Raw genomic sequence first — 26,750 nt, 5'->3', positions numbered from 1 at the left:
TATTATTATTATTATGGCTTTATGATAAGGTTTGGTACCTGGTTCATCAAGGTTTTCCATTTTTTTTCTGCTTAGTGTCTTGACTAAGCATTTCTATATAAATTTTTAGAGTTATCTTGTCAAGTTTTACAAAATTCCTGTTGAAACTTTGATTGCCATTGTATTCATATTATACATCAGTGGAGAAGAATAATTTTATGATATTCAGTCTTCCAAACAGTAATCATTATATATTTATTTCTACATTTTATTTCTACATATTATATCTCTCAGTAATATTATGATTTCTCCATAGAGACTTATATACATCTTATAAATTTGTTCCTGGAAACCTCATCTTTTAAGGCTATAATAGATAATAATTTAAAAGTTTAATTTTCTATTTGTTGCTATTATGTGGAAATGATACAGATTTTTGCGTATTGATTTTGTATCCTGCTACCTTACTAAAACTTATGATTAATTCTAATAATTTATCCACATATTATTTTGAATCTTCCATTATATATTTATAGCAATAATATTGGTTTTTATTACTCATTATCAATCCTTATACCTTTTATCTTATTTTGCTTGCTTCGTAGCTTTGGCTAGGATCTCAGTACAATGTTGAAATGTAGAAATGATGATGCTAGCATTGTTAACTCATTCTTTCAGGAGTAGAATTTAGTGATTCATCACTTACATATAACACCCAGTGCTCAACACAACAAGTGCCCTCCTTAATACCCATCACCCATGTAGCCCATTTCCCACCCACCTCCCCTCCATCAGCCCTCACTTTGTTCTCTATAGTTAAGAGTCTCTTGGGGTTTGTTTCCCTCTCTTTTTTTTTCTCCTTCCCCTATGTTCATCGATTTTGTTTCCTAAATTCCACATGAATGGAATCATATGGTATTTGTCTTTCTCTGACTTATTTAGCTTAGCCTAATGTAGTCTAGCTCCATCCACATTGTTGCAAATGGCAAGATTTCATTATTTTTTACAGCTGAGTAATATTCCATTGTGTGTGTGTGTGTATGTATATATATACATTTGTACATACACACACACACACACACACACACACACACACACACACACACATATACACACTACATCTTTATCCACTCATGAGTCAATGGACATTTGGGCTCGCTCCATAATTTGGCTATTGTTGATAATGCTGCTATAAACATTGGGGTGCATGTGCCCTTTTGAATCAGTATTTTTATATACTTTTGAGTAAATACCTAGTAGTTAAATTGCTGGGTCATAGGGTCAGTCTATTTTTAACTTTCTGAGGAACCTCCATACTGTTCTCCAGAGTGATTGCACCAGTTTTCATTCTCACCAACAGTGTAAGAGTGTTCTCCTTTCTCTGCATCCCCGTGAACATCTGTTGTTTCCTGTGTTGTTAATTTTAGCCATGTTAACTCATTCTTTAATTTAAAGGGAACACCTTTAAAGTTTCATCATTAGATTTTTTCGTATGTAACATTTAGAGTTAGTTAGGAATTTCTTTTTATCTCAAGTCTGTGAGATTTTTTTATTGTGCCTGGATGTCAAATAATTTTATCAAACATCTTCTCTACCTTTATTATAAATCATTTAATCTATTAATGTAATGAGTTATTGAGTGATTTTCTAATGTTAAGCCAACTTTGCATTCCTGGAATGAATGCAATTTGGTCACAAGTGTTACTCTTTTTATATTTTTTCTGGATTTGGTTTATTAATATCTTATTTCAAGTTTTTGTATTTATTTTCATGACAAAACGTGGCTTGTAGTTTTCCTTTTTGTAATCTTTGTAGGATTTTGGAATTAAGTATTTTTAGTCTCAAAAATAATTTTAAAACTCACCCCTTTTCTAGTCTTCTGGAGAGTCTGTAAAATTGGGAGTTGCTTTGTACTTAAGTGGTGGTAGAACTTACCAATGAAAACATATTCTTTATTTAGTAGTTATGATACTACTCAGATTACTGTTTCTTCTTATGTCCATTATGGTAAGTTGTCCCATTCATGCATATTTTCAATTTTTTTGGCATGAGTTTAATCATAATATGCTGTCATCATCTCTTTATTGGCTCCAGGACCTACAGTGATATCCTTTAAAAAAAATGATATTGCTTATTTATGAGTTCTCTTTTTTTCCCCCTTGACTAATCTTACCTGAGTTTATTTTATTCTTTTTTCAATGAGCAGAAATTTATCTTTGTTGAATCTTTTAAATTACAGTTATTTTCTATTTCCTTAATTTTACTCCTGCTCTATTATTTCCTTAGATTTTGGGGGGGGGGTGCTATTTTGGTGATTTTTTCTAACTGCATGAGACAGATAATTTAATTTGTTCATTGACTTTAGATTTTTCCTCTTTTTTTTAAGCATTATTTTATCTGTATCCCACACATTTGATATATAATTTCATTATCACTTAGTACAATTGTTTTCTAATTTCCATATACTTTCTTCTTTGACCATAAGTTATTGAGGAGTATGTTTCCTAATTTCCAAACATATGGCAATTTTCTACTTATTGTTCTAGCATAATTGCATCGTGATCAGAGAAACTCTTTGACTGTATGAGCTCAGTCTTCCAAAGGTTTTGAAGCTTGTTTTATGGCCTGGCACGGGGTCAACTTTTATAACTGCTTCACATGTGCTTTAGAAGACTGTTTATTCTGGGGTGTTAGGGTAACGTGCTTCATGTGTTACTGACGTTGTTCAAATTATCCAGATCATTTCTAATTTCTGCTTCAATAACTGGAATTAAGCGTGATAAAATTCCCCATGAGGCTATATATTGGCCTATTTATTTTGTATTTTGACAGCTTTGCAAAATATATATTTGAAGCCATGTTGTTAGATGCACAGAAATTTGGAATTAAAATACCACCCAGTTGAATTAAAACATTTATCATTTGAAGTGTCCCTGTTTAACTCTATAAATGCTTTATTCCTTAAAGTTTATTTAGTCTTTACTAACATAGTCTCACCAGCTTTCTCTTGGTACCGGGTACCTGGAATGCCTTGGTCCATTCTTTTACTTTCAAACTTTCTGCGTGTTGTTTTGTTTTCTTTTTTAAAAAAAAATCCAGCCTGACAGTCTTGGATTATTAATTGGAGCATTTTATCTGCTTACCTTTATTACAATTACTGATATATTTGCATAAAAAATCCTCACCATCCTCCTATGCGCTTTCTATTTGTCCCAGCTCTTCATGTTACTCTCTTTTCTTGCCTTCTTTCAGACTGCTTAAGAGATTTTGTCATTCAGTTTTTCTTCTTTTTTGGCTTAGAAGTTTTATACCGCTTCATTTCTATTATTTTACAACATGCATTCTTGAAATCACAGCATGCATTCTGGGTGTATCGATGTCTAATGTACTGTACATTCTACTCTCTCTCATTCCAGGTAATTCAAGGACCTTTAACCAATTTAACTACATTTAGTTCTCTCTGGACATGTTATTGTTGTGTGTACAAATGGTAATACTGAGTCACACCTCCTGTGAACCTCTTAAAGGATCCCCGAGCAGTTTGAAAACCATGAGACTAGACAGCCAAGCCTCCATCCACTTTAACATTCTATAAGCGCAGAACTGCACTTCTAAAATGTTAACCGGACCAGCCCAGTTAATCCACTGTTGTGGATAATGCATTTTAAAAATGCAATTGCAGAGCAATGAGGCATGGGTTCCTCACGATTCCACAAGCAAGGAGGTTGGTGCCAAACAGGGCTATCTCTTTTTAATCAAATGCAATTGAAAAGCTGTAGGGAACACGAGCAGATCTGCATATAAAATGAGGTCTATTCAGAGGATGATAAAAGATGTGCAGTTGCCACCAGGTCTGTATCTCACCTAAGATGATTCTAGAAGTACAGAATAACTCTATCTCCTGCTGAGAGTATCTTTGTTTTCCTGTTTCCTTGCGGCCCCTTTCCACACCATGCATGCAGAAGGAAAAAAGCAAAGTCATTTCTGCATATGTGTGTATAAAGTTGTTGAAGTGAGGGAGACAGTTTATGCTGCGCGTTTGTTTGCTTTTAAAGGGATGCTTTTTTTCTCATGATTAATTTCAAGTTAAAGCCATTAAAAAGGTGTTGCCACTTACTTTCTGGAGGAAAAATGGTGAGAGATGTTGCTTGGCGAGATTAAACTTCAATTAAATTATGCTTCACACAAGCCCTGAAAGCAGAGAAGTTTTTACCATTCATGTTTAATTTAGTTCAGTAAAGTGGAGACACTTATTTCTATAGCATGGCTAAATACATTGAGCACACCTACTCTTCTTATCCTAAATTTTCACCTGGGCCTGGAGCTATGTGATAATGTAACCACAGGCCTCCTCTCGGTGTAAGAAGTGAGCATCTTTATTTCATAAAGCCCCTTGTTGACTCCTCTGGCCCCATTTGGGCATCCAAAGCTACCGACAGTGACATCACATCACCAAAGCTGTCTTTTTCTCCAGGAGCTCAAACTGTATTTCTCGATTAGGAAATGATGTTTCTCTGATATCATAGTGATAGATAGTGAAGTTACACCTTCTAAAGGGCAAATGACTCAGTGTTGAGTCACCAAGTCACCAGGCCCATGGGTAAAGGATTGCAAAAAGTCTGACTCTCTGGGTACAATTTAAACCATTTCAGTCTCAGAACCGTATCTATGGAGAACGTATAAGATCCTCTGCTCCAGCCTTATTCTGTTCCCATCTTGCAGATTGGGGCAGTTGATACCCAAAGACATTAAATGATTTGTCTGAGGTGATAAGACTAGTAAATTACCAATGTTCTCATGTTTAAATTGTATTTTCCCGAGCCTAGCAGATAACATGGAGATGAAGATTCCAGAATCCACACCAATCAATATAAAGCAATATAAAGCAAGTTTCATTTCATTTTCATCTTCCAGGGGCACTTGTGTGGCTCAGTCAGTTAAGCTTCTGACTTTGACTCAGGGCATGATCTCGTGTTTCATGGGTTTGAGCCCTGCATCAGGCTCTGTGCTGACAGCTCAGGGCCTGCTTGGGATTCTCTCCCTCTCTCTGCCCAGCCCCTGCTCATGCTCTTTCTCTCTCTCCTCTCTCTCTCTCTCAGAAATAAAATAAAACATTAAAAAAATAAATAAAGGCAGCTTATCCTGCAGCAACATGTATCATTATCTTACTGATGTCCAGTCTTCTCAGGGAATGAGATACACCGCATTACAACAACTACAAAATCACATTCCCAGTTTCTAAAGAGCACACAGCCCCTCACTCTACTCTCTCCTTCACTGTCAGACTCCACTGATAGATGATGTAGACATCTAATATCTTTTGCAGACCAGGACTTGACAGAGATTGAAAGCATCTGTCAGGAGAACCCAGGCCTCCTATTTTGCCATCCCGGACACCTGCCAGATTTTGCTCTGTTAATTGGCTTCCATGCAGGCAGCGATTTTAGCAACAATTCTGCGGGTCTTTTCTTTTGTGGCACATCTTGATTGAGAATGAAATGTTGAAAAGTACTTCTCAGCCGCTCAAAGTGTTCAGGGTTGCTCACATTTAGCTGATTGGACAGAAGGGGAGGCAGTCTTCAAAACCATTGTGTAGACATAAACTAGATTATTCAGGCTACTCAATTCAGAGAATTATTCTCAGAGAGAGAGTGACTGAAGAGTCTGATTTCTGCCCAAGGAGATACTTTCCCTAAGGTCAGACAGAATTGATAAGAGAGTTTGCGGGAAAAATGCCACTGTGACCTTAAACATGCAGTTGCTGGGCTGACACCATAATGAGGAATGGAGTGCTATTAAAATATACTGCACATTTTAATGACTCCACTAGCAGTAGGCCAAGAAAAAAAAAAAAAGACTTAAGCTCAGAATAATTCTGGGAAGGAGGATTTTGCCAAGGAGATTTTAATGTCAAGAATGTATGTGAGGCTAAAAATAAGGAGTTCACGCACATTCCACAGCCGTGGGTGGGGTGTATATATAATCAAATTAAATTATGCCATTTCCACTTATGAAAAAATCTGATGGCAAAAATTGACTAGAAAACATTTAGTCATATTTCACTTGGATTATGCTTATAAATACCAAACTCCAGACTTGTCAAAATAAACCCCACCAGCACTTTCTGGCCGAGGTGTTAGATAGACAATGGCTGTGATATGCAAAAATGATAGAGCTTCTGGGACCAGGACCGCGCCTAGAAAAGCCACAGGAATTCAGCTCCCAGCTAATGAGAGAGGGTTCATGGAAGGGAAAGAAGGGTCCCTGCGACATGAGGAACAGAGCCCAGAGTGGCCCAAACGTTGAATGCAAAGGGAGGGGCCTTCAGAGAGCCTCAGATATGTGAGACCCGGGTCCCAACTCTCAGAGACTGGAAATCTGGGGCCCATGATTTTTTAGTGTTTTGTTTTTTTTTCTCCCATCAGTGAAAGCACCCTTCGATTATAACTTTCCTCTGGAGGGCCAGCATTGGGTTCTTTTGACAAATCATTTGTTCATACAACAGTACTGTGAGGTTGATTCCTGCCAACACACCCAACTACAAACCAAGGCTATCTGCAGAGGAGACACAAAGTAGCCATGCCTGGAAATGAATTTGTTGGCATTTTGAGGACAGATATCTTCTGGGCTACAACTACTAAACAGCCAATCCAAAGATGGGGGGACAATCTAAGCTTTAACAAGTCTTTTATTTACATCCGAAGTTGTAATTAGAAGACTCTCGTAACACAACTATGCTTCTTTAGTCCCCTCTGCTTGCCCAAGCTTGATCCTGGGCCAGAGATGTCTCTGTTCATTGGGTTCTGGTGCTGAGCAGTGGGAAGGAGGGCTGGGAATCATGGGGAGGAGGGAGGATCTTTCCTGGCTGACATGAACAGTTGGTGACTTCACATTAGCCAATACTTGCTGACGCAGGAGATACACACTCATTGGGATGTTTGCTTTGTGCAAAGGAGCAGAATGGAGAAGTTCCATGCACGTGCCCAAGGTGGAGACGGACCCAGCACTGCTGATGGGGCTCAGACTAGCCATACTACTGTCCCAGAGTCTAGATAAATTCTGGCTTGGATAGAACCTGCATCTCATGCCTCGCGGTTCTCTCCCGGAGTGTCATTCTGGAATCCCGTGATGTTTGCTGCCTAGAGAAAGAATAGATCAGAGAGGGAAAATAATTTGACCTGATGAAAAGAGAAGTAAGGAAGTTAAACCATAATAGTTATGGAGGATGTATTGACGACTAAACACTGGACTAAGCACTTTGCATGTAATATCCCTCTTTCCTTCCCACTCCCAGTCTTCCCACTGGTCAGCACCAGAGCCCAGTGTACAGAGACATCACTGGTCGAAAGGTAGGCACTGCTTCTAGTCCCATTTTATAGGCAAAGATACTGAGTTTTATGGAAGTTAAATAACTTGCTCAAGGTTATTGAGCTTATCCACATCTATTATCCATAGCCATGAATCAGCAATGGCAGGATTTGAACTGTGGCCACTGACATCAAACCCAAGCCTTAAACCACTTTATTATTTTATCTCCTATGGATATCTCTACCTATTCTCTGTAGCCCATGCATTAAAACAGCTGAAAAACAGCAAGATGGCTGAGTAGTTGTGGGAGGGATCTAATTTCAGCTTTGCTACTAATTTTTTAGATAACCTCAATAGTGTTACTTAAGGTCATGGGCCTTCATTTGTTTATCTGTAAAATGATAATAAGGCTTTGGATCCTGCTATCACCACAGCATTGTATTGAGTGTAGAGAAATTAGTGTAGAGAAACTTTGGACAAAAGAAAGCTCTTCTATGTGTGACCTGATTAAGATGGTTGCTACAGGAGGTGATGTGGTTATAGGAGAAAGAGCATGGACAATGGCCCAGGCCTCGGTTTGAATTTGTCACACTAGCAAGACCTTTCTGACCCTGAAGCATCTCATCTATACCTGCCAGGAGGCACTGAAAGAGAAGACACATGTCAGTGTCCTAGTGCAATGGCCATCTGTGCTGGCCCGGGCAGTAGTGACCCTTACCCATGGGGAAAACAGATGGAGCTGCTGAAGACACAATAGATAAGTGGGTTGATGGCACTATTCAAAGCCGGCAGGTTCTGAATGATCACAGAGGCATAGAAGCGCTCCTCGGTGTCTGGAAGGAGACTGAAATTGTCCAACATGTCGAAGAGGAAGTATGGACTCCAACAGCAGATGAAGGCTGGGGAGAAGAGAGCCATTAGTGCCATAGCAGATCACAACCAGGGGCCTTTCGGTGGCGCCCTCAACTGGAGCTCCAAATAGGAGGCTCCTTAGCCCCTGGGATCTCTCAGAAATATTTAGGACAGTTGTGTGTGTTCACATTAATGTCATGTTTACTCACACACACACACACACACACACACACACACACACACATGTACACATGCATGTATACACATCCCACAGATACATTGTTAAAGTTGAGGGAATTTCTTGGATCTTCTCTGTCTGTAAAGGGAGCGTTTGATTTGACCATTGTTGTCAGTCTTCATGGAAAGGTTGGGAATGGCTTGGCATGGCCTCAGCCTCTTATCCTGTATCATGTGGAAGGAAAACCAGCAAAACTCTTTGGAGATTCTATTAAAAGAAAACAACCCAGAAGAACAGGAAGCATATTAACCAGATAGTGATTTCTGGTTTTAGTGTGCGGCAGGGGAGAGTTGTGGTGCCTAATGTTTTCAGAGCAACGTCTGGCCTCATCACAATGTTCTTAATTTTCTTTTCCATTTCTAAGTTAGCCACTCCAGAAAACAGCTGCCCTCTACCCCCTCCAAGTCAGTCGGTGTGTGTGAGCCCCTGATTCTGTTTGTCTCAACATCTTCAGAGGAAATGAGTGGTAAACAGAGATCCAGAGTATGATGGTTAACTTCATGTGTCACCTTGACTGGGTCAGGGGGTGCCCAGATATTTTGGGAAACATTATTGCTGGGTGTTCCTGGATGAGATGAACATTTGAATGGGTAAACTAAGAAAAGGAGATTGTCCTCTTCGATGTGAGTGGGCCCCATTCAATCACAGAAGGTTTGAATAGAACAAAAAGCTGAGTGAGAGATGAATTGTGCTGTCTGCTTGACTATCTTCTAGCTGGGACATTGTTCTTCTCCTGCCTTCACACTCAGACTCGGACTGGAGCTACACCATGGGCTCTCCTGGCTCTGCAGATCCTAAGCCAATTTCTAACAATTCTCTTTGCATATATGTCTCTCTCCTCATTCTCTGGAGAACTGGACCAATCTCCACATGCACAGAGGTAAACAATCTTAGGCTGACTAGACACCGAGATGTGCTCTTCTGCTTTCTTGTCACACCCTCTCCACCCTCCTTCTCCCCGCTTTCTCACCCATAGGACTTTCCTCAGAGAAGTCAGGCTTCCTTCCCCATCTGCTTGCAGTTTCTTCTGAAACTGTTCAACTGACATGTGTTTGTTTCCCCAGACCTTGGCAAGGTATTAAAGAGGAGCAATTGAAACACCAAGACCACTGAGCCTTCTGGGTGCTGGTGGTTGAGCTTAGCATTGACCTAGAACAGTGGTTCTGGGGCATGGAGGGGCAAAAGTGCCTCTTGGGAGCATTTTGAAAATGTGCATGCTTATGGATTTGTGTGTGTTGAGGGGGTAAGGGGTCTGGGGTGTCCAGGGATACTAGCCCTCCTGCGGGACCCAGGTCCCATACAGCCTTTGATTTATGTAGCAGAGCACTCTGTTTATAATTTCCAGAACTCTGGAAACCTAACTCTATTTTATATATGAACACAAATATTTGTACTAAATAGTGTATTTTCCAGAAATGCAATTCTCTTGCAAAGGGAGGAAAGATTACTTTCTGTAATTTGGAACTTGAGCAGGATTTGTTTACCTGCTCGGAAAATCAGGTCCCTGACAGCAATACTGCTTTATTTTCGTGCCTTCATGAAAACACACCTGCACTGATTTTCCTTTGTAGCTGTTAATACATCTAGCTGACTACTTCATTATTCTCCTAGGGTAGCTGTGCCTAAGTATTTACATATTGAAATCTGCATGGTTTTATTATAAATTATTTTCTTTCTAGTCCTCCTTTGTATTATTAAATATTGATCTTTGAAGACTTATGTTGGGTAAGTGGTATTAATTATACATTTCATTTCAGGTAAAGGGGCCTTACAAAACATGTGTTTTAGGAAGGGCTGCTTTGGTCTGACTGGGTTGTTAACATGGGCTGCCCCTCTTGTGGGCATCTCTGCTCTCTGACTAAAGGACCCCCAGGGCCTGGGCATATGGTTCCTGATTACAAATAATTATGTTGGCTCTGGCACACATGTGTGACATATATTTCCTGACTCAACATCCATGGGAGGTATATCTGTGTTTCTGATTGTCTGGGAAGGCAAGAGAATCTTTGATTTACTTTGTAAGCTGTTGGGAAAGGATTCTGAGCCCCCGTGGCTATATACGCTTTATCCTCAGGTCGGCCTGCAGTGCTGTTTTGTGCCTCTATTCTACTGGCTGTGTCACACTGCGTGTGGTCTGTTTGGCATTTTGCAATTGTGTCTCAGAAAGGTGAGATATGGACCATTTTGGTGAGCTGACAGGCAGCTTCCATGAGAGGTATGCTTTCTCAGAGCTCCTGGAGCTGTAAGAGGGCAGGGAGGGTAGTATTTGAGCCAAATAAAAAGAATCCTTTTTCTTCCTGCATATCCTAATCCATTTGTTCCCAGCAAATATTAATTAAGCACCTAGTGTATGTGGGATCTTATTTAAGGCTTTGGTGATAATAATATAAGGAACACAAAGCAAAGGTCATTGCTCTCATGGATTGAAGCCAGTAGGGGATACACAAAATGCAGATTAATAGATATAATGTCAGGTAGAAGTGGGAATAGGCAGAAAGATACCGCAGAATAATGACGAGGGGGGCTGTTTACAACTTGTGCTGGAGGACTGGCTGAAGAGGTAGCACCGTTGGTAAACAAAATGATGTGAGGGGGGAGCCAGGCAACCATCTGGGGGCAGGGTCTCTCAGGTGGTGGAAACAACACAAGGTCCCTAAGGTGCAAACAAGTTGACATTGTAAAGAAATAGCAAGAAGACCAACAGAAGTGGGAGAGAACGAGCAACAGGGAGAGCCCTGGGAATGAGGCTGGAGACCTGGCTGAGCGATAGATCACACATGGTAAAAACGTGGGGTTTTATTCCGATGTAATGGGAAGCCAGAGGTGGGTTTGCAGGATTGTGATGATACCTGGTTTACAATCTTGAAAGATCACATTGGCTGTTTTGCAGAAAAGGAATAAGACAAGACCAGTTCTAATGTTACAGGCAGAAATTCGTGGAGGCTCTGCCAGGAGTTGTATAGATAGCGAAGGATGATTGGGTTTGAGAATTATCTTGGATGTAGAGCCTCCAGGCTTTGCTGATGTGCTAGTTATGCAGGATGTCAGAGAAATAGAATAATGACAGAAAGATGGCCCTTAGGTTTTTGATGCAGACACCGGGTGAAAGATGGTGTCATTTACTGAAATGGGGACAAATGGGGGGAAGAGTTACTCTGGAGGAGGAGAAGAACATGCCAAGACTTTGACATGCTGAGTATGATGAATTTGTTGGAAATGCAAATCAAGATCTCAAGTAGAAATCATAAGTATGATTGCTAAGCAAAGGAGGTGTTCTAAGAAGGAGAGCCTGATCACATGTTGCTTACAAGTCAAGATGAAGATTGAGAATCGACACTGGGCATTTTGGAGGTTTTGGTGACCTTGGTGAGGGTGGTTTCAGGAGTAACAGGACAGAAGAGAGATAGAAACAGACTCCAGAGAATGAGAGGTAAACTGTGGAGGAGTTGTACTAGGGGAGAGAGTGGTGAAGCGGGTCTATTCTGAAGAGCTCACTGAGGGAGCTACTGCACAGCATTTACGTGCACATGATCCAGGTGAGGGGAGGCCTGTCATGGAGGAAAGATACCCAGAGAGGCAAAATTCTTGAGGAGGCAGCAAGGAATGGGATGCAGGGCTCCAGCCATCATTTTGGGCTTAGAAAGAAGCAGTGTTGGTTTATCCACAGTAATAGGAGAAAAGAGCACATCGTACACAGGCAGATAGGTGGAAGAATGTGAAGGTGAAAGGCTGAGGGAGTTCTTTTTTTTTTCAATATATGAAATTTACTGTCAAATTGGTTTCCATACAACACCCAGTGCTCATCCCAAAATGTGCCCTCCTCAATACCCATCACCCACCCTTCCCTCCCTCCCACCCCCCATCAACCCTCAGTTTGTTCTCAGTTTTTAAGAGTCTCTTATGCTTTGGTTCTCTCCCACTCTAACCTCTTTTTTTTTTTTTTTCTTCCCCTCCCCCATGGGTTTCTGTTAAGTTTCTCAGGATCCACATAAGAGTGAACACATATGGTGTCTGTCTTTCTCTGTATGGCTTATTTCACTTAGCATAACACTCTCCAGTTCCATCCACGTTGCTACAAAGGGCCATATTTCATTCTTTCTCATTGCCATGTAGTACTCCATTGTGTATATAAACCACAATTTCTTTATCCACTCATCAGTGGATGGACATTTAGGCTCTTTCCATAATTTGGCTATTGTTGAGAGTGCTGCTATAAACATTGGGGTACAGGTGCCCCTATGCATCAGTACTCCTGTATCCCTTGGGTAAATTCCTAGCAGTGCTACTGCTGGGTCATAGGGTAGGTCTATTTTTAATTTTTTGAGGAACCTCCACACTGTTTTCCAGAGTGGCTGCACCAGTTTGCATTCCCACCGACAGTGCAAAAGGTTCCCGTTTCTCCACATCCTCTCCAGCATCTATAGTCTCCTGATTTGTTCATTTTGGCCACTCTGACTGGCGTGAGGTGGTATCTGAGTGTGGTTTTGATTTGTATTTCCCTGATGAGGAGCGACGTTGAACATCTTTTCATGTGCCTGTTGGCCACCTGGATGTCTTCTTTAGAGAAGTGTCTATTCATGTTTTCTGCCCATTTCTTCACTGGATTACTTGTTTTTCAGGTGTGGAGTTTGGTGAGCTCTTTATAGATTTTGGATACTAGCCTCTTTGTCTGATATGTCATTTGCAAATATCTTTTCCCATTCCGTTTTTGCCTTTTAGTTTTGTTGGTTGTTTCCTTTGCTGTGCAGAAGCTTTTTATATTCATAAGGTCCCAGTAGTTCATTTTTGCTTTTAATTCCCTTGCCTTTGGGGATGTGTCAAGTAAGAAATTGCTACAACTGAGGTCAGAGAGATCTTTTCCTGCTTTCTCCTCTAGGGTTTTGATGGTTTCCTGTCTCACATTCAGGTCCTTTATCCATTTTGAGTTTATTTTTGTGAATGGTGTGAGAAAGTGGTCTAGTTTCAACCTTCTGCATGTTGCTGTCCAGTTCTCCCAGCACCATTTGTTAAAGAGACTGTCTTTTTTCCACTGGATGTTCCTTCCTGCTTTGTCAAAGATTAGTTGGCCATATGTTTGTGGGTCTAGTTCTGGGGTTTCTATTCTATTCCATTGGTCTATGTGTCTGTTTTTGTGCCAATACCATGCTGTCTTGATGATGACAGCTTTGTAGTAGAGGCTAAAGTCTGGGATTGTGATGCCTCCTGCTTTGGTCTTCTTCTTCAAAATTACTTTGGCTATTTGGGGCCTTTTGTGGTTCCATATGAATTTTAGGATTGCTTGTTCTAGCTTCGAGAAGAATGCTGGTGCAATTTTGATTGGGATTGCATTGAATGTGTAGATAGCTTTGGGTAGTATTGACATTTTGACAATATTTGTTCTTCCAATCCATGAGCACGGAATGTTTTTCCATTTCTTTAAATCTTCTTCAATTACCTTCATAAGCTTTCTATAGTTTTCAGCATACAGATCTTTTACATCTTTGGTTAGATTTATTCCTAGGTATTTTATGCTTCTTGGTGCAATTGTGAATGGGATCAGTTTCTTTATTTGTCTTTCTGTTGCTTCATTATTAGTGTATAAGAATGCAACTGATTTCTGTACATTGATTTTGTATCCTGAAACTTTGCTAAATTCATGTATCAGTTCTAGCAGATTTTTGGTGGAGCCTATCGGATTTTCCATGTATAATATCATGTCATCTGCAAAAAGTGAAAGCTTACCTTCATCTTTGCCAATTTTGATGCCTTTGATTTCCTTTTGTTGTCTGATTGCTGATGCTAGAACTTCCAACACTATGTTAAACAACAGCAGTGAGAGTGGACATCCCTGTCGTGTTCCTGACCTCAGGGAAAAAGTTTTCAGTTGTCCCCATTGAGGATGATGTTAGCTGTGGGCTTTTCATAAATGGCTTTTATGATCTTTAAGTATGTTCCTTCCATCCCGACTTTCTCGAGGGTTTTTATTAAGAAACGTTGCTGAATTTTGTCAAAGGCCTTTTCTGCATCGATTGACAGGATCATATGGTTCTTATCTTTTCTTTTATTAATGTGATGTATCACGTTGATTGATTTGCAAATGTTGAACCAGCCCTGCATCCCAGAAATGAATCCCACTTGATCATGGTGAATAATTCTTTTTATATGCCATTGAATTCGATTTGCTAGTATCTTACTGAGAATTTTTGCCTCCATATTCATCAGGGATATTGGCCTGTAGTTCTCTTTTTTTACTGGGTCTCTGTCTGGCTTAGGAATCAAAGTAATACTGGCTTCATAGAATGAGTCTGGAAGTTTTCCTTCCCTTTCTATTTTTTGGAATAGCTTGAGAAGGATAGGTATTATCTCTGCTTTAAACGTCTGGTAGAACTCCCCTGGGAAGCCATCTGGTCCTGGACTCTTATTTGTTGGGAGATTTTTGATAACCGATTCAATTTCTTCCCTGGTTATGGGTCTATTCAAGCTTTCTATTTCCTCCCGATTGAGTTTTGGAAGAGTGTGGGTGTTTAGGAATTTGTCCATTTCTTCCAGGTTGTCCAATTTGTTGCCATATGATTTTTCATAGTATTCCCTGATAATTGTTTGTATCTCTGAGGGATTGGTTGTAATAATTCCATTTTCATTCATGATTTTATCTATTTGGGTCATCTCCCTTTTCTTTTTGAGAAGCCTGGGTAGAGGTTTATCAATTTTGTTTATTTTTTCAAAAAAACAACTCTTGGTTTTGTTGATCTACTCTACAGTTTTTTTAGATTCTATATTGTTTATTTCTGCTCTGATCTTTATTATTTCTCTTCTTCTGCTGGGTTTAGGCTGTCTTTGTTGTTCTGCTTCTATTTCCTTTAGGTGTGCTGTTAGATTTTGTATTTGGGATTTTTCTTGTTTCTTGAGATAGGCCTGGATTGCAATGTATTTTCCTCTCAGGACTGCCTTCGCTGCATCCCAAAGCGTTTGGATTGTTGTGTTTTCATTTTCGTTTGTTTCCATATATTTTTTAATTTCTTCTCTAATTGCCTGGTTGACCCACTCATTCTTTAGTAGGGTGTTCTTAAACCTCCATGCTTTTGGAGTTTTTCCAGACTTTTTCCTGTGGTTGATTTCAAGCTTCATAGCATTGTGGTCTGAAAGTATGCATGGTATGATTTCAATTCTTGTAAACTTATGAAGGGCTGTTTTGTGACCCAGTATGTGATCTATCTTGGAGAATGTTCCATGTGCACTCGAGAAGAAAGTATATTCGATTGCTTTGGGATGCAGAGTTCTAAATAGATCTGTCAAGTCCATCTGATCCAATGTATCATTCAGGGCCCTTGTTTCTTTATTGACCGTGTGTCTAGATGATCTATCCATTTCTGTAAGTGGAGTGTTAAAGTCCCCTGCAATTACCACATTCTTATCAATAAGGTTGCTTATGTTTGTGAGTAATTGTTTTATATATTTGGGGGTTCCCATATTCGGCGCATAGACATTTATAATTGTTAGCTCTTCCTGATGGATAGACCCTGTAATTATTATATAATGCCCTTCTTCATGTCTTGTTACAGCCTTTAATTTAAAGTCTAGTTTGTCTGATATAAGTATGGCTACTCCAGCTTTCTTTTGGCTTCCAGTAGCATGATAAATAGTTCTCCATCCCCTCACTTTCAATCTGAAGGTGTCCTCAGGTCTAAAATGAGTCTCTAGTAGATAGCAAATAGGTGGGTCTTGTTTTTTTATCCATTCTGATACCCTATGTCTTTTGGTTGGCGCGTTTAGTCCATTTACGTTCAGTGTTATTATAGAAAGATACGGGTTTAGAGTCATTGTGATGTCCATAGGTTTCATGCTTGTAGTGATGTCTCTGGTACTTTGTCTCACAGCATCCCCCTTAGGATCTCTTGTAGGGCTGGTTTAGTGGTGACGAATTCCTTCAGTTTTTGTTTGTTTGGGAAGACCTTTATCTCTCCTTCTATTCTAAATGACAGACTTGCTGGATAAAGGATTCTCGGCTGCATATTTTTTCTGTTCATCACATTGAAGATCTCCTACCATTCCTTTCTGGCCTGCCAAGTTTCAGTAGAGAGATCGGTCACGAGTCTTATAGGTCTCCCTTTATATGTTAGAGCCCGTTTATCCCTAGCTGCTTTCAGAATTTTCTCTTCATCCTTGTATTTTGCCAGTTTCACTATGATATGTCATGCAGAAGATCAATTCAAGTTACGTCTGAAAGGAGTTCTCTGTGGCTCTTCGATTTCAATGCCTTTTTCCTTCCCCAGATCAGGGAAGTTCTCAGCTATGATTTCTTCAAGAACACCCTCAGCACATTTCCCTCTCTCTTCCTCCTCTGGAATACCAATTATGTGTAGATTATTTCTCTTCAGTGCATCACTTAGTTCTCTAATTTTCCCCTCATACTCCTGGATTTTTTTATCTCTCTTTTTCTCAGCTTCCTCTTTTTCCATAATTTTATCTTCTGGTTCCCCTATTCTCTCCTCTGCCTCTTCAGTCCGAGCCGTGGTTGTTTCCATTTTATTTTGCAGCTCGTTTATAGCATTTTTAAGCTCCTCCTGGCTGTTTCTTAGTCCCTTGATCTCTGTAGCAAGAGATTCTCTGCTGTCCTCTATACTGTTTTCAAGCCCAGCAATTAATTTTATGACTATTATTCTAAAATTCACTTTCTGTTATATTGTTTAAATCATTTTTGATCAGTTCGTTAGCTGTTGTTATTTCCTGGAGATTCTTTTGAGGGGAATTCTTCCGTTTCATCATTTTGGATAGTCCCTGGAGTGGTGCGGGACTGGGGGGCACTTCCCCTGTGCTGTCTTGAATAACTTGCGTTGGTGGGCAGGGCTGCAGTCAGACCTGATGTCTGCCCCCAGCCCACCGCTGGGGCCACAGTCAGACTGGTGTGTGCCTTATCTTCCCCTCTCCTAGGGGCGGGATTCACTGTGGGGTAGCATGGTCCGTCTGGGCTACTAGCACACTGCCAGGCTTGTGGTGCTGGGGATCTGGCATATTAGCTGGGGCAGATCGGCAAGGTGCACAGGGGCAGGAGGGGCAGGCTCAGCTCTCTTATCCTTCAGTGATCCATTTTGGGAGGGGCCCTGCGCCACCGGGAGGGAGTCAGACCTGCTGCCGGAGGGATGGATCCGCAGAAGCACTGGATCCACAGAAGCACGGCGTTGGGTGTTTGCTCGGTGCAAGCAAGTTCTCTGGCAGGAACTGGTTCCCTTTGGGATTTTGGCTGGGGGATGGGTGGGGGAGATGGCGCTGGTGAGCACCTTTGTTCCCCGCCAAGCTGAGCTCTATTGTCCCGGGGCTCAACAACTCTCCCTCCCGTTGTCCCCCAGCCTTCCCACTCTCTGAGCAGAGCTGTTAACTTATAACCTTCCAGATATTAAGTCCCACTTGCTGTCAGAACACTCCGTCCGGCCCTTCCGCTTTTGCAAGCCAGACTCGGGGTCTCTGCTTGGCCGGCGGGCTGCCCCAAGGGTGAGGGAGTTCTATTCTGATATAGTATTTTCTTAGTCAAATAGGAAGCAAGGTCATTAGTTGAGAGGGCGTAAGAGGGAGGAAGCTTTGATGGTTTGAGAATAACGAAAAATACATACCATCCGACACATACTATGTGCTCTAGAAATACCTTTTTTTCCCCCTAAGGTGAGGTGACTTTATTGGTCTTAAGAGTAAAGAGAAAAGGGGTTCCTGGGTGGCTCAGTCAGTTGGGCAGCTGACTACAACTCAGGTCATGATCTCGTGGTCTGTGAGTTTGAGCCCTACATCGGGCTCTATGCTGACAGCTCAGAGCCTGGGGCCTGCTTCCGATTCTGTGTCTCCCCCTCTCTCTGCCCCTTCCCTGCTTGCTGTCTGTCTCTCTCTCTCAAAAATAATAAACATAAAAAAAAAAGAGAAAAGGGAAAAGAAAAGGAAAGGAAAGAAGATAGGATGATGGGGGAGAAGGTAAAGTGACCATTAGGGAGAGATTTGTAGTGACTTTGCAGTTATATATCCAGAAGAAATGGAATGTCACTTCTGTGTTTACTTTGCCCATATACTTCAGCTCCAGGGGGAGTACGTGTTAGAGAATGCAACTGGGTCAACTGGGTATGGTGAACATCATCCAGCTAGCTATGTCTTTTTTTCTTTTTTTAATTTAAATCCAAATTAGTTAACATGTAGTATAATAATGATTTCAGATCAGCTCATTATGTCTTAATCGACTTTCTCCAAATTATCCACCCCATGGTCTTGGTAGGCTACTTGAGTCATACAGGGAGGCATCAGGCACCAATGTCTGCCCTTAAAGGAGATGCAGATGGTGTGTGGCAAGTTCCACATGCTCCACTCCAGTCAGACAAAGCTGGCAGTGCCTGCAGACAAATTCCTTTCTTGCGTGGGCTCTCCACTACCAGCTCCCAGGTGCAAGTTTGCTTTTGGAATGTTCACCCAGTTCTACAACACAAAGAGGGACTTTGCTTACCGAGAATGATGACAATGCTGTACTTGATGGCCTTGATTTTTGCCTTTGAGATGAGCCCTCGGTTGTAACTGGTACACAGCTTTCCATCTGTAGATACAAAAGGGCAGTGTGAAATGAAGTTGTTGTTGCCAACAGGAACATCACAGGCTAGACCCACAGCTGTCACGGGACCACTTGTATCCCACTCACCTCTTCCCAGGAGGACCTCCTGGACATTTTCAGAGTAAAGACGGCTCTGGGCCGGATGCTGGAAACTGCTGTTTGCAACTTGATATAAAATGCAAATGCATCGGGACATCCAGATTCTCTCGAGTCATGGCTGAATGCCCTGAGTCATCGGAAGCTGGAATTAGCCTTCAAACCTGGAATTGGCCAGGGGGCAATGCTAACATACCCATCTAGTCACGTTAGCAACTTAGGGTGAAACCATTGTCTTAGAATGGTTACCCCAAACTAACTCATACATCTAACTCAGAAACTTCACTCTCAACAAAAGCTCAAGCCAGGGATATTAAAAAAAATAAAACAAAGACAAAAAAAAAAAAACAAAAAAACTGTCCCAAGTAGGAGCCTGGTTATAATTTAATTCTATGTGGGCTATTGTTTGATGGTAAATACATGAAGGATAAATATAAGAATCCACTAGAATATGAACTTGATGGAAGCAAGGACTTGGTTTTTTTACATTCCTGTATCCTCTAAGCTTAGTGAATGATTAATAAATATTTGTTGAATCAATCAATATAAACCTCTCTCTCGTTAAAAAGTAGTGGTAAAATTAAAGTTGATTAGGGTGGACAGAGTTCAGAGAGATAGCTCTTAGTAAAAGGAGTGTGTAGATGGCAACTTTGGGATTGGAGGTGTTGGACACAGGGTCCATTGATGCTGTGGAGGAGTTTTTATTGTCAGAGCTTCTGCCAGGCAATAGGGCACCTTTGTAAAAACTGGGAAAAGGTGCCCTTCCTCTGCATGCACACAGCCCTGTCCCAGCATACCCTCAGTGAGGATGGGATGCCAATCCCACACATCCCTGGGATGCCACTGATTAGGGCTCGATGGGTAAAACCCTGGCAGTGGTCCAGGTCAAAAGCCTACCCAGGGCCCCTGTCACATGGGGCAGGACAGTTGTATACTAGAAACCAACTGCTGTGCTTGCTTGTCCTCACTACATTGTTCAGATTCCACATTTGAAATTTATTTTAAACCCATGGAAACTGGTGTGAAATTTACATTTGCACTTCTTATTCTAGCCCCTCTCCAGTCCAACCCAGCCCAATCCAAACAGCATAGCACACCTGTCATGAGATAAGGACCCCACCACGATGCTGAGGAGGCTGCGGGGCAGATGCAGAGATTCCAAAGGTAGAGCTGGGGGCAGGAAAGACTCATGAAACAGAGGGAGTCCTCAGCCAAGACACGGAAACAAGAAAATGTCGGATGTATTTGGACCATGGTGGAGTCACCTCACTTGGCTGGAGCCTGAAAGAATGTTGGCTTTGGAGTGGGGAAAACTGAGGCCAAAATGGGGAGACCTGAAATGTCTTCAAGAGGAGTCTGGTCTGAATTTCTGAGCTGGTCGCAAGCCTCTGAAGCTTCTGAGTCTTTTCACAGTGTGAGCATTTACTCACTGGAGTGAACAAACTGTTATCAGGAATAATAGGAATAAGGGTCTCTTTTATGGGCAATAAACTGAAATGCTAATTATAATTGATTTTTTTTATTTCTTAATGTATACCTCGCAAGGCCACTCTCAGGTACTATTATGGCTTCCAATTATTCTGTGCATTTCACAGAACCACAAGGCTTCAGTGGTGGAAGGAAGCAAACGCTTCAGAAGCATTTACAGCAGTGGATCTAAACTACGGGCAATATCACTCCCCAGGGTTACATTTGGCAATGTCTGGACACATTTCTGATTGTCTCGATGTATGGGAGGCTGCTAGCAGCCTCTAGTGTGTAGAGGCCAGGAATGCTGTTAAACATCTTAAGATGCAGAGGACAGCAAAAAAGAATTATCCAGCCACACATACCGGTAGTGTCAAGGTTGAAAAACCCTAATTTCTAAGGTGGTATCCTGGGAAGGATATAGGCTTCAAGGTCAGAACCGATTACACCTTCCAGCTCTACCAATTACCAGCTGTGCAACCTGAGGCAAAATGCTGACTGTTCCCAGCCTCAGTTTCCCAATTTAAAAAATGAGGCATAAACACCAAAGTCAGAGTTTTGAATATTGACCTAAAATAATGTATTTAAGGTGTCAACCCTATGCTGAGAATATCAATTCTCTTATTACTTGAGATGAGTAAAATTTTAACAGTATTTCAGGAGGAATATGAACCACCTTTATGGAAGTGAACAGAAGGTATTACTACATTTAGATAGTCTATTATACAATGTTGTTATCTGTTTACAGGAATTATATACATCCAAAACTTATCCCGGAAGGATTTTACCCATGGGAGGCAAGTAAGAAATACACCCGACCAAATTATATCCTTTCGAAGTATTCCCATTTGCTGGAGTAACAGCTGGCTTTGAAACAATATGGTTCTGAAGACTTTGTTTTTCAGAAAAGTTCTTGAGCATGACATTTGGACTCTGAAACCCTTTTAAAATGGAAACTTGCAGTACTTTCCAGGGGGCAACTGGATGCCAATATAATCAACTACCTGCCCTTTGATCTCCCAATGAGATCAGGGAAAAGCGTCTTTAATCTGACTACTCAGGGAAATGCAAAGCCTCCAGCTTCTCAAGATGGCCCTTCAAAGAGAGCTGAGCTACAAAATGCCAGTAATTCTCCTTTATTGAGAGATAAAAGGATTATTTCTACCCTGGCCTTGGCGCTGAGCTGGAGCAAAAAGCAGTTAAATTCAGCCATCACTGAGCATTAGTAGCTGGGGTAGCCTAGAGGCAGCAGGTCCATGAGATTCGGACTGGAAGCGTCATGCTGCCTTAGGCAGTTTTGGTTCAAGCATGCATCCCTGGATACCCCACACTGTAAATTTAGTGTCTCAGGGGCCAGTTCCTGCTCTTTACTTCCCCTCGCTTCAGGCCCCTTGCAGAGCCCCTGGGAACCCTTTGTTCTTACATGCCGAGAGCTTGAAGGAGGAGCAATTGGTGCATTGGGATTTTTAAATGAGACAGAATTTATTCCTGGCCGGAGGAGGGAGCCATCTATGGACTTATAATTTATGAGTGCAGGTGATTTGTTTGTAACAAGGAAATCCACCTGGTGATGTTTTTATTTATTTATTAATTTTTTCTCTCTCTATTTTATTTATTTTTTAAAATTTACATCCAAGTTAGTTAGCATATAATATAGTGCAATCATGATTTCAGGAGTAGAATCCAGTGATTCATTCCCTACACATAACACCCAGTGCTCATCCAAACAAGTGTCCTCCTTAATGCCCCTTGCCCATTTAGCCCATCCCTCCACCCACAACCCCTCCAGCCACCCTCAGTTTGTTCTCTGTATTTAAGAGTCTCTTATGTTTTGTCCCCCTCCCTGTTTTTATATTATTTTTGTTTCCCTTCCCCTATGTTCATCTGTTTTGTATCTTAAATTCCACATATGAGTGAAGTCGTATATTTGTCTTTCTCTGGCTAATTTCACTTAGCATAATACACTCTAGTTCCATCCATGTAGTTGCAAATGGCAAGATTTCATTCTTTTTGATTGCCGAGTAATACTCCATTGTATATATATACCACATCTTCTTTATCCATTCATCTGTCGATGGACATTTGCACTCTTTCCATACTTTGGTTATTGTCAATAGCACTGCTATAAACATTGGAGAGCACATGCCCCTTTGAAACAGCACACATGTATCCTTTGAATAAATACCTAGTAGTGCAATTGCTGGGTTGTAGGGTAGTTCTATTTTTAATTTTTTGAGGAAACTCCATACCGTTTGCCAGAGTGGCTGCACCAGTTTGCATTCCCACCAGCAGTGCAAAAGTGTTTGTCTTTCTCCACATCCTCACCAAAATCTGTCATTGTCCGGGTTGTTAATTTTAGCCATTCTGACAGGTGGTGGTATCTCATTGTGGTTTTGATTTGTATTTCTCTGATGATGAGTGATGCCGAGCATTTTTTCATGTATCTATTAGCCATCTGGATGTCTTCTTTGGAAAAGTGTCTATTCATGTCTTTTGCCCATTTCTTCACTGGATTATTTGATTTTTGGGTATTGAGTTTAATAAGTTCTTTATAGATTTTAGATACTAACCCTGTATCTGATATGTTATTTGCAAATATCTTCTCCCATTCCATCGGTTGCCTTTTAGTTTTGCTGATTGTTTCCTTCGCCATGCAGAAGGTTTTTATCTTGATGGAGTCCCAGTAGTTCATTGTTGCTTTTGTTTCCCTTGGCTCCAGAGACATGTTGAGTAAGAAGTTGCTGTGGCCAAGGTCAAAGAGGTTTTTGCCTACTTTCTCCTTGAGGATTTTGATGGCTTCCTGTCTTATGTTCAGGTCTTTCATCCATTTTGAGTTTATTTTTGTGTATGGTGTAATAACATGGTCCAGGTTCATTCTTCTGCATATTGCTGTCCAGTTTTCCCAACACCATTTGCTGAAAAAACTGTCTTTATTCCATTGGATATTCTTTTCTGCTTTGTCAAAGATTAGTTGGCCATATGTTTGTGGGTCCATTTCTGGCTTCTCTCTTCTATGCTATTGATCCATGTGTCTGTTTTTGTGCCAGTACCATACTGTCTTGATGATTACAGCTTTGTAATACAGCTTGAAGTACAGAATCGTGATGCCTCCAGCTTTGGTTTTCTTTTTCAGGATTGCTTTGGCTATTCAGGATCTTTTCTGGTTCCATACAAATTTTAGGATCATTTGTTCTAGCTCTGTTAATGATGCTGGTGTTATTTTGATGGCATTGAAACCTTTTTCTTCTTTCTCCCTTTCTTGTTCAGTCTCTTGTGAGTATTTCTGCTCTTTCTCTTTCTCTCCAGGTACTTCCAGGGGAGTGCTTTTACTGCACTCTCTCCACTTTCTCTGTCCACTCTCTGCAAAAACAGCTCCCTACCCTCCATGGCTTCTCTCTCCCCCAGTTCACCTCTATGCGCTGGGTACCTGCTCAGTTCTGTGGCTCAGTTATGCAGATTGTTGTGTAAATCCTCAGATCAATTTCCTAGGTGTGCAAAATAGTTTGGTGCTTATCTAGCTGCATTTAAGGGATGAGAGAAGCTGAGAATTTCCAGGCTGCTCCGCCATCTTGGCTCCTCCCTCAAAACTCTTACCTGGTGATATTTTTAAATAAATATTTTTTCATATGTTGGGAATTCCATGTATTTCAGGTTGATTTAAAAAAAGTTTTTTGTAGTTAGGCTTGATTTGTAAAACTTTTAAATTTGAAATTAATTTTTGATTTCTGATCACTGATGTCCTGTTTATTTACAAATATAACCTCAATGTTAAATATTTTTCATACATTAGGCCTCATCTGCTTAGCTGTGGGATTTTGACTACTACCTTCCCTTGTGGGTTTTTTTGTTTGTTTGTTTTTTTGACCCTCTAACAAACCAGAGGTCATAGCTAGATATGAGCAAGTTTAACCTAACTAACCTACCTCACATCCTGGTCTATTCCTCAGCTCTTCAGCTCAGGTGGAACCAGGAACCCTGACAGAACTAAGATAATTGTGGCAGAGACAGGTTAACTGTCCACCAAATCGTTTTCTTTTCAGCAGGGTGGAGTCATATGACTAAGTTCTACCTATGGGAATATGGGAAGAATCCATATACACTATTCTCAGGTCTGGCTCAGATAAACCACCTGAATATTCCTCTGCCTCTCTCTTCCTCCCACCCCTGACTGTTGGATGTTGATGTGGAGGGGTACCTTAGCAGCAATCTGTTAAGTGTGGCAGAATCTCCATCTCTTTGAGTTTCTGAATGACTGTGGAACAGTGCCCTTCCCTTTGAACTTTACTGTCAATTGGACTTTAATTAAACCAGAAACATAGTTCTACTTTGTTAAGGCTACTGTATTTGGGGGTTTCTTTGGTAGTGCATCTAATGTTTCCTTACCTGAAACAGAAATTGGTATCTCATATGCAGTGCTATCATAACAAAAATCTAAAATATGTGGTATTGGCCTAGTGGGTAGGCAGCAGGTGGCAAGGAAACTGATATTGGAAGCTGGGACACTAGAGATCCATTTGCTACAATGTTCACATATGATGCCTGGGAAGTCAAATTGTGTGCCTACGGAGCCTGGAGCCCATGGGACAAGGTTGGTGTAGGAGTCAGGGCTCTCCAGAAAACAGAACCAATAGCAAATACATAGAAGAGGAAATGTATTATAGGAACTGGTTCATAAAATTATGGAGGCTGAGAAGTTCCACAATTTGCTGTCTGCAATCTGGAGAACCAGGAAAGCTGGTGGTATAATTAAGTCCAAATCCAAGGAATGAGAACCAGGGGAGATGATGGTGTAAGTCTGAGCTCAATGGCTGGAGAATCAGGCAATTATGTAAATCCTGGTCCTAGCCCAAAGATGAGAAACAGGAACACTGATGTCCAGGAGAAGATGGATGTTCCAGCTCAAGCAAATTTGCCCTTTGTTTGCCTTTTTATTCTGTTCAGGCCCTCAGAAGATAGGATGATGCCCACCCATATTGGTGAGTGCATTTTCTTTACTTAGTCTACCAATTCAAATGCTTCCAAAAGTGCCTTCCAGACATACCCAAAAATGGTGTTTTGCCAGCTATCTGGGCATCCCTTAGTCCATTCAAGTTGACACATAAAATTAACCATCACAATTGGTAAACAGAATGTTAATAGTCTCTGTTGATTGCTACCAGATGTGTTTAGCAAGATATTAGAAAGAAAAAAAAAAGATGAACTCAGACAAGAGTTGGTTGGTAAAAATGAAAGGAAGTTAAAGAAAGTCTTACAATTTCAGATTTCATAGAGCTGTAAGCATCAATTACTTCTAGTCCCTAATAGTAACAGATACACACTTTACCTGACCTAGTGCAAGAGGAAAATGTGAGCAGAGCATTAAAGCAAATGTGTACAACTTCTAAGTGTGCAAGACTTATGCCAATGAAGCTGACCCTCATCCGCAAGTTAAGTTATAACTCTGAGAAGTTTTAACAAGCAAAGGCCCATTTAGAATCATTCCCAAGGCAAAGATCAGACTAAGGATGGGGCCTCCCCACTATTGTTTCAGGTGGCTTCAAACTAGCTTCCATTAAGTTAAAGATAGGGATTGCATGAGAAAACAAAGAAAGTCAGACCTGAGAATTCTATTAAGAAAGACTTTTTGGACATGATTGTTGGCACATGAAACTCACTGAAAGCAAATATATCACAAATCTACTAAGTTTTTGAAGAATGATATTGCTAAATAAACCATGACCTCTTTATCTTTTACAACACTTTAATTTTTTTTTTTTAACGTTTATTTATTTTTGAGACAGAGAGAGACAGAGAATGAATGGGGGAGGGGCAGAGAGAGAGAGACACAGAATCGGAAGCAGGCTCCAGGCTCCGAGCCATCAGCCCAGAGCCTGATGCGGGGCTCAAACCCACAGACCGCGAGATCGTGACCCGAGCTGAAGTCGGACACTTAACCGACTGAGCCACCCAGGCGCCCCTACAACACTTTAAAAGATCAAACAGTACGGGGCGCTTGGATGGCTCAGTTGATTAAGTGCCCAACTCTTTTTTTTTTTTTTTTAATGTTTATTTATTTTTGAGACAGAGACAGAGCATGAACTGGGGAGGGGCAGAGATTGGGGGACACAGAATCCGAAGCAGGCTCCAGGCTCTGAGCCATCAGCCCAGAGCCCGACACAGGGCTCGAACTCATGGACCGTGAGATCATAACCTGAGCTGAAGTCGGACACTTAACCAACTGAGCCACCCAGGCACCCCAAGTGCCCAACTCTT

The 26,750-nt window shown here is 41.1% G+C and overlaps 2 protein-coding genes across 5 annotated transcripts in view; one reads left to right on the top strand and one right to left on the bottom strand.

Moving 5' to 3' along the window:
• Positions 1-25,474, top strand: part of LOC122234189 — a 48,717-nt gene extending 23,243 nt beyond the window's left edge. For 2 of the 3 annotated variants that reach the window (XR_006211980.1, XR_006211981.1), the window contains one exon: positions 20,084-20,501. The gene's annotated coding sequence lies outside the window, so the exon portion shown is untranslated. Of the gene's footprint in view, positions 1-20,083; positions 20,502-25,439 lie in introns of those variants that run through there. The other variant, XR_006211983.1, reaches the window with a different exon arrangement.
• NPSR1 (neuropeptide S receptor 1) overlaps positions 7,028-26,750 on the bottom strand; it is a 153,840-nt gene continuing 134,117 nt past the window's right edge. For both annotated transcript variants that reach the window (XM_007078568.2, XM_015535925.2), the window contains 3 exons: positions 18,834-18,920; positions 8,006-8,186; positions 7,028-7,118 (listed from right to left, as the gene is read on the bottom strand). In XM_007078568.2, the coding sequence (XP_007078630.2) occupies positions 7,028-7,118; positions 8,006-8,186; positions 18,834-18,920 (359 nt within the window). The remainder of the gene's footprint in view (positions 7,119-8,005; positions 8,187-18,833; positions 18,921-26,750) is intronic.

This window comes from Panthera tigris, chromosome A2, assembly GCF_018350195.1.
Source record: "Panthera tigris isolate Pti1 chromosome A2, P.tigris_Pti1_mat1.1, whole genome shotgun sequence".
In the NCBI taxonomy this organism is placed as follows: Eukaryota; Metazoa; Chordata; class Mammalia; order Carnivora; family Felidae; genus Panthera; species Panthera tigris.
Note: the sequence above shows the minus strand (reverse complement) of the source record. Positions and strands in the feature narration are given on the sequence as shown.